The sequence below is a fragment of the Zalophus californianus genome, chromosome 13 (genome assembly GCF_009762305.2).
Source record: "Zalophus californianus isolate mZalCal1 chromosome 13, mZalCal1.pri.v2, whole genome shotgun sequence".
Classification (NCBI taxonomy): Eukaryota; Metazoa; Chordata; class Mammalia; order Carnivora; family Otariidae; genus Zalophus; species Zalophus californianus.
Window position 1 is genome coordinate 16098388 of NC_045607.1, and position 11788 is coordinate 16110175.

At 37.6% G+C, this 11788-nt stretch overlaps 1 protein-coding gene across 2 annotated transcripts; it reads right to left on the minus strand.

Moving 5' to 3' along the window:
• Positions 1-257: 257 nt before the first annotated feature.
• Positions 258-1619, minus strand: LOC113934730 (TATA box-binding protein-associated factor RNA polymerase I subunit D-like). Of its 2 annotated transcripts, XM_035723649.1 has the most exons (2): positions 836-1619; positions 258-665 (listed from the first exon to the last, which is right to left on the minus strand). In XM_035723649.1, the coding sequence occupies exons 1-2, from the start codon at positions 1499-1501 to the stop codon at positions 633-635; spliced, it is 699 nt and encodes a 232-aa protein (XP_035579542.1). In that variant the 5' UTR covers positions 1502-1619; the 3' UTR covers positions 258-632. The 2 variants fall into 2 exon arrangements, with proteins under 2 accessions (XP_035579542.1, XP_035579541.1); XM_035723648.1 differs by having other exon boundaries at positions 258-1619.
• Positions 1620-11788: the final 10169 nt, after the last annotated feature.

Here is an 11788-nt window from a genome sequence, read left to right on the forward strand (position 1 = left end):
TGGGAGAATAGCTGACAACCACACAGGAAGTTTGTTTATTTTTTTAAATGTTTGTTTATTACATATATATTATATAAACTTGTTTATTTTTAAAATGTGAATATATATGTATATGTATATATGTATATGTATATAAATAATGTGAATATTATGTAATATATAATAATGTATGTATATATTCTCCATCCCTTCATAGGGAACACATATTCCTTTCTATATTTAGAAATATATATATATTTTTTTTTTTTTTTAAAGTTAATAAATTTTTATTTGAGGAATTTTACATGTGATTCCTTCCGCTTCCATTCACCGTAGTTCCTCCAAAGTCAGAATCATAATCTTCACAATAGCCCTTTTAAAAAGAACTGTTCAATCCACAGTTGTCACTGTCAGTCCAGAGTTCTTTCGGTTGAGCTTCTTCGATCTCCACTTGAATACGGACATACTTCAAAAACTCCCCACCTGTAATCTTTGGGATCCAATGTCTTTACTCCGGGGCCCCGTTAGGGTCTGAGCCTGGATCTGCCTGGTTCTCAATTTCAAACACCCCTCTAAATATGAGTTCAAATCCTATTCACCCCTAAGCCATCACACCCTAGAACTGTACAGATTGTTGGGATATGCCAACACCTTTAAAGTCCAGACATTGTGTTCAAGTGAAAAGCCTTAACATTCATATTCCTATCTCTTTTCAGGCCATTCTGTCCTGTCCAATGTTTTTGGACTTTGATGCTCTCTTTTTAGACAAAGCGGCTTCTTCAGTATATTCTTCTTGTTCTAAATACACATTCTTCATCTTTGGTACTTCAGAACTTATTATGAAATCATTATTGTCCACCAATTTGATATCACATTCATCATTATGTTCAAGATTTGTTGCAGCCTCCTCTGTTTCTGATTCTTCAATAGGAGAGAGAGAACCATCATCATCCAAGTATTTGTATCTACGACTGTCAAAATCTTCTTTTTCTAAATCTTCACCAACATTCATTTGTTTCAAGGATTCCTTGAGGTAGTATTCATACTTCAGTTTTTCAAGGTAGTTGAAAAATCCTCTTGCCACTGCTTGCTCAAAGGTTAAAATTTTTCTCCAAGGTAATGGTTTTCTTGCATTCTCAGATTCTAAAAATGGGAACCCAGATCCTTTATCTTGAACTTGTTTCTTATTTATTTGGGAACGTCTAGTGTTTTTTCTCCCTTTTGGTCTTCCCCTTGGTCTTCCTGTTGGTTTATATTTCCTCTTTTTACGTTTCTTTTTTTTGAATCTTTCAAAAATAGCTTTTAAAGTCAATGGTCTTGGTTCAAAAGATGAGTCACTAGATGAATCCCTTGCCTGAACATCTTCAGGTGAATGAACAAACTTTCTAGTAGGGTTTCTTTGCCCCTGTTTAGGTGAGTAAGGGACACACTGAGTTTTAAATAAGCTGCTACCAGAAGAGTTATCACTCTCATTTTCAATTTCCACAGCTGAATTAGATGCCATTATAGAGTTAAAATTCATTCCAGTTACATATCTCCCAAGTCCTTCTCCAAATTGTTTTATTCGCCACTTGTTATTTGCTTAAGAGTTCTGACAATTCGGTAAACGTGATGTAGTTTCTCTCCACAACCTCGCGCAAGGAAAGCTAGAAATATATTTTTATATGTTATTTTCTATATTTCTTATATTTAAAAAATTGAAAATTTACCAGCTAAGTTGCAGAAAAGAAAATTTGTATTCTTCAGATCCTAAAAACAATTCTAAAGAACTAGAAATTAATAATGTGAAATTTGAATACAGATGACCAATAACTGAAAACAATTTTGAAAAATGAATTCCTAACTAGTAGGTAAAAGATAAAATGTGGGGCACAATGGAAGAAATTTGTTACATAAACATGAAAAATTGGAGTGTTTCTTAAATGTTTAGTCTTATTCAAAATGAATTGTACGTGTAAAAAGCAAAATTCGTTTTTCACCTCAAATATATGACATAGAATAGATATTTCATAATATTTTTAAAAATGAGAGATTTTTATTAAATATGATAGAAATATATAAAGAACCTTCTACAAAACATCCATGGCAAGGACCCAGGGTGCCAACACCTTGTATTTAATGAATGAGGACATGTCAAAGATTTTTTTTTTCCATGCAGACCTACAAATGTCCATTTAGTGGTCTAGATCTATTATTTCAAACTTGGGTAATTTTGATGATGAAGAAAATCACAGACACATATTGACTCCAACAATGCAGAAACTTAGTACTGCACCATAGGGAAACAACAAAATTTCACCAAAAAAAGTCATTGGTAAAAATGCAGAGTTCAAATCCTACTTCTGACACTTTGCTGTTTTTGGCCAAAATTAGACACTTTGCTACTGTTGTACCACACTGACTTTCTGGAACCTCTCTTTTATCTTCTGTAAAAGAGGGAGTAGGAAAACAGGAATCTATGCCTTTTCCTAAATCCCATGCTTTGATTGTTATTTTCAGATCTTAAGAACACTGTGGAAAAATGGTCTGAGACATCTGGTAAAAAAAAAAAAAAAATGCAGATTCGATAAATGCATGTATCTCTGTTTTCTCTCTAAATCTTTCAGTAAAGGGATTTTAAAAAGTGATAAACCCAGAGGGAATAGGCATTTTTTTTCATAGCCTTAATGCTGGATAAATAGTATTTAACTTATTATTGTTATCGTTTGAAAGCAGAGGAAGGTGAAATCTAAGAGCCTGCAAAGGATGGTGCCAACAGGTAAAAAGGAGGTGGATCAACACTGAGGAATGGGGAAAAGAGTTAGAAATTAGAAATGTCCAGTTACTCAGAAGACAGCAGCAAGGCCTGGGCTAAAATGAGACATATTGGATGAAAGTATGAATAAATAAACTGTTCCCAAATTCTCCCTCTTAATACTTAGACTCAGGTAATTACGACCACCTCCACCTCTTGAAATGGAAAATAAGTTTACTTATTAAACTGAACGAGAGAAGCACAGGACATTGTGGGACCTGAAGTAGCAGAGAACAGAGGTGAAAAGAACTGGATTGAGTGGAAATCTGCATAATTCATCATGAGACCCCCTACTGCCTCTTTTCTCCAACTTAACTCAGATGCACTCCCCAAAATGGAGCCTGAAGGATTCCAATAAGATTCAACTTACAAATCAGGATATTCAGTGCCAAGCTCTCCAAGTTTTGATAAATTACCCTACGAGAAACACAGTAGGAAAAAAATGGGTGTATTTAAACGATTCATTTAAATATGAATAATACCTAGGAAATACCAGAAATTTAAGAAGAACCTCCACTCTGAAGGTGGCAAAACAAACAAACAAAAGGAATTGGAGGAAAACAGAATTTTCAAAGCACAATGAAATAATGACTATAATCAATATCACTAGATAGCTAAGAGAAAATATTAAAGCTACAAATAAAGAAAAATCAGAAAGCAATTGTTGGAAGGAAGGAAGGAAGGCAGGAAGGAAGGAAGGAAGGGAGGAAAGAAGGGGCTTCAAACGGAGTCAATTGTGCTAAGTCCCATGTCAGCAAATAAGACCTAATGTCTAATCTAATTGCAGTTCTAGCCTCTCCCAGGAACGTGATCTTTAACCAGTCAATCTGGAATTAATTACCTTGTCAACACTAGTGAGGTAATTTGCATAATAGACCCCAGCTCTTTACCCAAAGAAAGGTGAACTTGCCTGAAATAATCCACTCTTTGTTAGAAGCTTCCTTTTTCCTCCCACTTCTGCCTATAAAAGCCTTCCATTTTGTACAGCTCCTCAGAGCTCCTTTCTGTTTGCCAGATGGGATGCTGCCTCATTCACGAATCACTGAAAAAGCCAATTAAAGCCTTAAATTGACTTGGTTGAGTTTTGTTTTTTAATAGATTTGATGGCAGTGGTGGGACCAAAGGAGACTTCGGATGGCATCTGGGACAGCAAGAAACAAAGGTGTGCTGCCCAAGCACCATCTGAGTTCACGATCTTTCTTACCATTTCCAAGGGTAAGTTCCTCTCAGTTCTGAGTTCTGTTCTTTTTGTGATGAGCTCTGAGTCTAATTGGCTTTCCAGTTCAGGGCAGGTGAGCTTGGGCTGTCAAACAGTTCTGCCCAGAACCCAAGACCTTAGTGTTTATTTCAGACCACGATTTTTGTTTAATTAGTGGAATTGCCCAGCCCTTGACTCTGTCCCAGGATCTACATGGGAACGGTTAGTGACAGTTTATAGTTCTTTATTTATGTGGAGCCCACAGTCTGAAGTCCCTATCTGCTGAGGTCTATTGGTTCAATCCTTTCTCTATTGCAAGTTCTCATGGTGGGAACAGGTGGTGGTACACACAAGGGCCTTCTCTTGGCCAGGAAGCCATAACATCTCTTGGTTACTGTTGATATATTAATGTGCACGTTTGTCTTGTTCTGTGTAGATAAAGACTATTGCTAAGGGGAATCTCAGAAGCAGCGACAATATTGGTGGGCACGGGTTGAGCATTTAAAAGCTATTAGAATGCACACCACCTAACCCAAGGATTCCCATGTTAGGATAAACTGGTCATGGAATGGAATAGATGGATTTTGGGTCTCTTGCCAACCTCAAGAAAATTTCTGTGCAACAAGATACACTGCAAAACACCACACAATCCCCAACCCCATGGCACATCCCTCAGGCTCTAGGAGACGCAAAAAGGCTTAGCTAAAAGAAAGGGAATCTTTTAAATTTAAACAGGTAAGCATGACTTCTTTCAGTATCACAATCTAGGTATTTCCAAACATGGTGAAATCTTACTAAAAGCGACCTAGAATTACAATGGCCTCTACGAGAAACACTCCTATTAGTCAAGATCATTGGAAAGCAAGGGCTCCTGGGGCATCTAGGTGGCTCAGTCAGTTAAGTGTCTGACCCTTGATTTTGGCTGGAGTCATGATGACGGGGTCATGAGATCAAGCTCTGAATCAGGCTCCATGCTGGGCATGGAGATTTCTCCCTCTGCCCAGCCCTCACTCCAGCTTGCACACTCAAGCTGTCTACATAAATAAGTAAAAGTAAAAGCAAAGGCTCCTAAATCAAATAAGCAGAATGGGATACTAATTTTAAGTGGCATGAAGAAGCCTCCAAAAGGCTTCAAAAATGCCAAAATAACTTCATGGAAAGAACTGTCATAAAAGGCTAGTGAAAAAATAAAGACACAAAAGGTACACAACACAAAAAAACTGTAAGACTGTTGAACACCCTACTGCTCCCCCTCTGTCCTCCTTTATTTCAGTATCCACTCCAGTAATCTGATTGAATTGTCTTTTCAGCCTAAAGAGATTACATGACTGTAAACAAAAGTCTTTCAAGTTAGTGTCCTTATATCTACTCTCAAAGATGGGCCCCTGTCTTCCGCCAATCCTGTGGTTGAGAGGATTTAGCAATTTCCTGGTTAATCCTTATATTCTTCCCTTAAACAGCCAAGGGGAAATAAAATTAAAATTAATGAAAAATCTTGCCAAAATCTTTTAGATATCAGAGCCTGCAGAGGGGATCCTAGGAAAACTGGCAGAAGCTGGGTTAAGGGTGAAAATTATTGCGAGAATTGGTTCTTGGACCTCTGGAGCATAGTGGCTCCTTTTCTGTCCAGATGATGCAGGCAGGTCATGGGCAAGAAGGGTCCTGCAGGACCAGCCAACAGGGTCCTTGTCTTCACCAGGGATGGAAATCAAATGTGAGCCAGTAGGAGGTGGAAGCAGAGTTTATTGAAGATCTACAGAGATTCATATGGAGTGTCAGGAGACTTGGAAAGGAAAAGAGGGAGTCTTGTCTTTGTTCAGGGTCTGGGGTTGGTTATTGAGGATGATGGTCTGGTGTATGTGTCTTTTGGGGCATCCAGGAACCGGTTAGAACAAAGATGAGGGCCCAGGTGTTATTCCTTGGAGACAGGGGGCCTTGGCTTTGAGATATGAATGCTTTGTCCCATCATTCCCACCTGGTCCTTCCTTAGATGTTACCCATTCTGGAGAAATCATATTAACCCTTTGTCCCTTATAAGGAGGACATATACTATTTGCATTACATGGCATGTGTAGAGTGGGGTGGAGGGCAAGTCCAAGGAAGAATAGCAGCAGGGAAAGAAGCAAAGGTCAAAAAACAAAAACACAAAAACAAAACAAAACAAAAACAGTTTTTTTCTCTTGGGCTCCCTTCAGTTTCCTTGTCTCAGGAAGATCTTGGCTGGGTTTCTACCTGCCTAGTTCAGGTAGGTTGTTGGCTCTTTCTTTTGACTAACTTTGGGAGTGACTCCAGATCTTGTTAAGACAGTATCTTTTTGCACTCTTGCACATCATGGGTCCTCAGGGCTGTCAGTTTAATATTGCCAGGAGCAGTTAGCATTTGTCCCAGTTGCAACCTGACAAATTATTGAAAGGATTTAATAACTCTGTGATCTCAGAAATTTGGCCGGTTTGGAAGCTGATATTCAGAGCCTGCTAGAACTATTTTTTAGGCCTCTTTTTTAAGCTAAATGTACCCGGAAGCCAGAAAAACCATTCCAACTAGGTGGATGGTTGTGTCAGTCCTTTGATAAGCAACTAATAGCACTTATTCATCTTAAAAGGCTTGGAGGCCTTGTAAAAAAATCTGGCCTTAGGACAAAAAGTACTTCTTAGAAGAACTTGCACTCTTTCCCTCTGCCTTTGAGATGTAAATGTTCTACTTGATCCCTCCAGGAACTCTTATCCAGGCCATCTCTTTGAAATGCAAACTTCAGGGAGGTAATTCTTATCAGAAGAACAAAAGGAGGAAATGTCATTTAAAACTTAGGTAAATTAAAAACTCTTTTAAACCATTTTCTTCACAAATATTAGTAAAAGCTTTAGCCTTCTGAGAAGGTAACCTCAATTTATTCCATCTGCCAGAAACATAATTTGGATCTATCTCTGTTATAACTAGTGAGTTTTGTATTGTAGTACCTGACTCGTGGCATTAATTTTTAAGTGGAAACTATAAAGTCTCTGTTTGCATTAGCTTATCTATGTATATGTGTAGGCTTAGCTAAAAGAAAGGGAATCTTTTAATTAAACAGGTGAACATGACTTCTGCCAGTATCAGAATCTAGGTATTTCCAAACATGGTGAAATCTTACTAAAAGCTACCTAGAATTACAATGGCCTCTATGAGAATGTATGTATGTATCCATCCATCCATCTCCAGATGGTGTTACTAAGATTAATTTGTAAAAGAGCTCTATTTAATTGGCTTAATGAAAATTAAGTGCTATTATGAGTTCAGGACTCCTAAAATTCTCAAATATAACAGAAACTAACCCAAATATTTTTTGGGTTCACGTGACCTGGGAAAACATTTGGTATTAAAACTAGTTTTTTTGGCTTAATTAAAATGGACATTTTTTTTTAAGATTTTATTTATTTGAGAGAAAGAGCAGAGGAGTGGGGAGAGGAGCAGAGGGAGAAGCAGATTCCCCACTGGGCAGGGAGCCCAATGTGAGCCTTGATCCCAGGACCCTGAGATCATGATCTGAGCCAAAGGCAGATGCTTAACCAACTGAGCCACCTAGATGCCCCCAAACAGACATGTCTTTATAGAGTTATCAACATTGAATATAATACAGACATAAAGCTTTTATTCTACCTGGGTTTATTAGTCAAATAAGTTCATTATCTGTTACAAAATTTTCCAACAAAAATACAAACTTGATATGATGAAATTTTCATAAGTAACGCCCACATAATTGCTGAGAACAAGTGAATTAAATAGATGTAAGTAGCGTTACAGGATTTTTTTTTCTTTGGTGCCCGTGGTTCTTGGTCACACCATTTCAAAGAATGAAGAGGTAGACCAGGCAGAGTGGTGGGCAACAAAGCAAGGTCTGTTGAGTGATAGTACCAAGCTCCCTAAGAGGAAGGGGATCTGAGAAGATTGCCACTGGAGGTTCTAAGTCTAAGGGTTTTTATGGGCTTGTTGGTATGTCATTTTAATCTCATTAACCCTCCATGAGCCTGTCATCTAGTCAGGTTTTTGAAATCTATCTATCATGTGGGAAAGAGTAGAGGACTCCTTCCAGGGTGGGGTAAAATCCTTTAAAGGGTGTTTTCTTCTTAGGGCGGGGGGCGGGGGGGGGGGGGGGCTTGTCCCTGCCTGCCTTTTTTCCAACTATCCTTCTTCATGTAGGACAAAAGTTTTTAGGTAAACTTTTTATACAGTTTCCCCAAATCTTTTTGGAAACTTGAAACCTTAAACTTTTGATAAGTTAAATTAAATGATGGATAGCCATTGACTATCTGGCCATTTCCAAATAAGATAAAATACAGAAACATTAATTACTGAACACAGGCTTATCCACTTTGGGCTTCTTCTTACAGAGAAACTGAAGATATTTGGGTCTATAGTAAGCATGTTTTTGCCACACTGGAAAATTTACTATGAGAAAACACGTTTCTAGAAATAATAAAAACTATTTATAAATTTGTCAAGCCATAAAATGCTAATGTAAGACAATTTGCAATTGTTTACTTCTTTATTTTCCTAAAAATTAAGGTTTTCAAGGTTCAAAATTCTAATTCATATAATTAAAGTTACTAGAAAGATTAAAGAAAACACCTCGATATGCAAGGGAAGTAGGATGTGTGTGCCTTCAGTAAAAGAAAGTATGAGGAATAGAGATGCATTTTTGTTAGGGAAAAAAAGTAATTTTATCATTAGACTGGCTATTTCAGAACAGGAAAAAGAAAAAAAGCAGGACAAAACTATGGATTTGTGGAAAAGGAATGTTGGGAAAGGAATTTTATGCATGGTTAAGTTTGCTAAAACTATAATCAGTTTATTTAGGTTTAAAAAAAAGATGAGTGTTACTGTCAAAAGTACGCTGGTGTATGGGTGCCTGGGTGGCTCAGTCAACTAAGCATCCAACTCTTGGCTTCTGCTCAGGTCCTGATCTCAGGGTTGTGAGATGGAGCCCCACGTTCCTTGGGCTCTGCACTAAGCACAGAGTCGGCCCACCCACACCCCTCCCCTGCACTCTCTGACACGCTAAAATAAATAAATAAATCTTTTTTTAAAAAAGTACACTGGTGTAAAATTAGAGCTGTTTTTCTTTCTGTTAAAAGAACAACGTTCTTTTGGACTTTTGGTTTGCTTTTGGTAAAAGACTGAAATTTTATTTACCTTTTAAGTAATCTGTCAAGAAAGCAAAGATCTGGGGACTTACCAAAATAATTTACTGTGTTTCATGTTATCTTTATCATCAGCTCTTTGATTATTTAAGAAAATTGAGTCTTCTCTACTTAAAAAAGCTAAGGCTTTTTCTACAACTATTTAACTTTCTGTATTTCCCTGAAAAGTCTTTAATTGAAACTATGATTGAAGAGTTAAGCGTTGTTTAATAGTGAGCTATTATCCTATATGACCAACTATTTTTAAACCTTTTGATATTTTTGACAAACTTCCAAAAATCAAATTCTAAATGAAGTCTTTTTGACCTTGAATAAACTTCAGGATTCTCTAGAAGACCTCTGGAACATCTCAAAAGATGTGTTTTCTCTCCTTATTAAAAAAAAAAAAATTAAACTAATTAGTCATATTTGATGTGCTTAATCACCTGGGAAGCATTGTCAAATAAGAAGTAATAGTAAGCTTTCTTTATGTTGCATTTATATAGGTATATGTTATAAGTATTTCAGAAATTGTATGAAATTCCTAGTGTCTGATATGTCCTGGTATAATGTTATCATTATAATTCCAGTTTTTCATTTTAATATGTGTGTCTCAGGAATAACCAAATCTCCTTGTCAATTCCATTATAATAAATTCTCAGAAGATATTTAACAACGGGTATTTTAAAAGATTTTTTTTTTGTCACTTACAGATAATTATCGTTTTACTCAGAAGCTTTTGCAAAAGTGTGTCATCTTCAAGGAGATTTCATAGAACGGACTTCGACAGGTGCAGTTTTCTGATAACTTCAAGATCATTAAACTGAACTGGGTGAGAATTTCCAGAATAAAAGAACTGGATTCAAGCAGAACAAGTGTTAATTACATGGGACTGACTGAAGGAGGATGGTCATAATTCCTTATGACCTTCTTGTTTAAAACATTGCTGGTTCTTCAATATTTTGTTTTTCCAGATTTAAGGAAACCTTTTCTTAAGCTACATATGACAGCATAATTTGATAAAGCATAGCTTCATAAACAAAGGTGAAACATTTATTTTTTTCTCCAGCTGATTCCTCCAAAATTCGGAAATTCTTGAGTATTCTTTTCATGGCAATTTACATAGCTATTTACATAAGTTCAGTGAGAATCTGTTCTTCCAGTAACAGGACACAATTAGAAACATGGGTTATATTGCCAAGACTTTAACTGGAATGTCATATTTGAGAGAAACCTACATAGACTCAGATATGACCAGAGCTTATAAGGTCAATCACTATTCTTGCTGCACTTATGTAAATAATCAGGTCCAGTTTAATGCAAACAAATTAATTTTACTATGATTATCTTTGGAAAAAAGTAGGGATGATTGTGATGAAGGATAGTTGGAATGCAGGCAGGCAGGGACATGGGCTACCACCCAAGAGGAAACCACCTTTTAAAGGATTTTACACCACCCTGGAAGGAGCCCTTCACCCTTTCCCATGTGATAGATAGATGACAAAAAAACTGACTGGATGACAGGCTCGTGAAAGGTTAAGGGTTAATCGATTAAAATGGCCCACCAACAAGTCCATAAAAACCCCTAGTCTTAGAAACTCCTGTGGCAACCCTCTCAGGTACCCTCCCTCTTTGGGAGCTTTGTAGTATCACTTTGCTGTCGCTCAATAAACCTTGCTTTGCTGCCCACCTCTCTGTCTGGTCTACCTCTTCATTCTTTGAAGTGGCTTGACAAAGAACCCTGGGCACCGATGGAGAAAAAAAATCCTGTAACAATTGTAGAGAGAAAAATTACATTTCCACCTATGTAGATACTAGATTCTAATCTTGCTAATTGTCTTTGAAGTTTTGTTATATACCTGTAAACTGAAATGGATCCTGAATTCTCCTTTCCTCCAATACCCTGGCTTCTACTCTCCAATATATTATCTACAATTTTCCCCCAACTTTCTGATTTGGAATCACTAAGAACAAAGATTGCCCTTGACTCTCCTTGTAAGGGACTAAACTAGATCCTCCTCACTGCCCAGTTGGCAGCCAAACTTCAGGAACTTGAAACTTAGGTATACATCTCACAGATAAAGAAGGCTCCACTGGGGTACTTGGGTCGCTCAGTCGGTTAAGCGTCTGACTTTGGCTCAGGTCATGATCCTAGGGCCCTGGGATCGAGCCCTGTGTTGGGGTCCCTGTTCTGTGGGGAGTCGGCTTCTCCCTCTGCCTCTGTTCTTCCCCTCTGCTCCTGCATGCTCTCTTTCTCTCTCAAATAAGTAAAATCTTAAAAAAAAAAAAAAAAAAAAGGCTGTACCTCATGACTGGTCCTATGCAGATGCCAGGTATCTCCCAGTCAAATGGATGAGGAAGAGAAGTAATTGGCACTGATGTAGCATGTTTCTACCCAAGATGCCAGATCAAGACTTTCTACTTTTAGTCAACATAAAACCCTTTTTTCTTTCCTTTACTCTGGCTTTGACCTGGAAGGATACCATCCTCATCTGAAGATCCCAAGCCATTGCTAAGTGGGTGTAACCTTTCAGACTGCCAGGTTTGTCATTAAAAACAGAAATAAAGACTGGGCGCCTGGGTGGCTCAGTTGGTTAAGCGACTGCCTTCGGCTCAGGTCATGATCCTGGAGTCCCGGGATCAAGTCCCGCATCGGGCTCC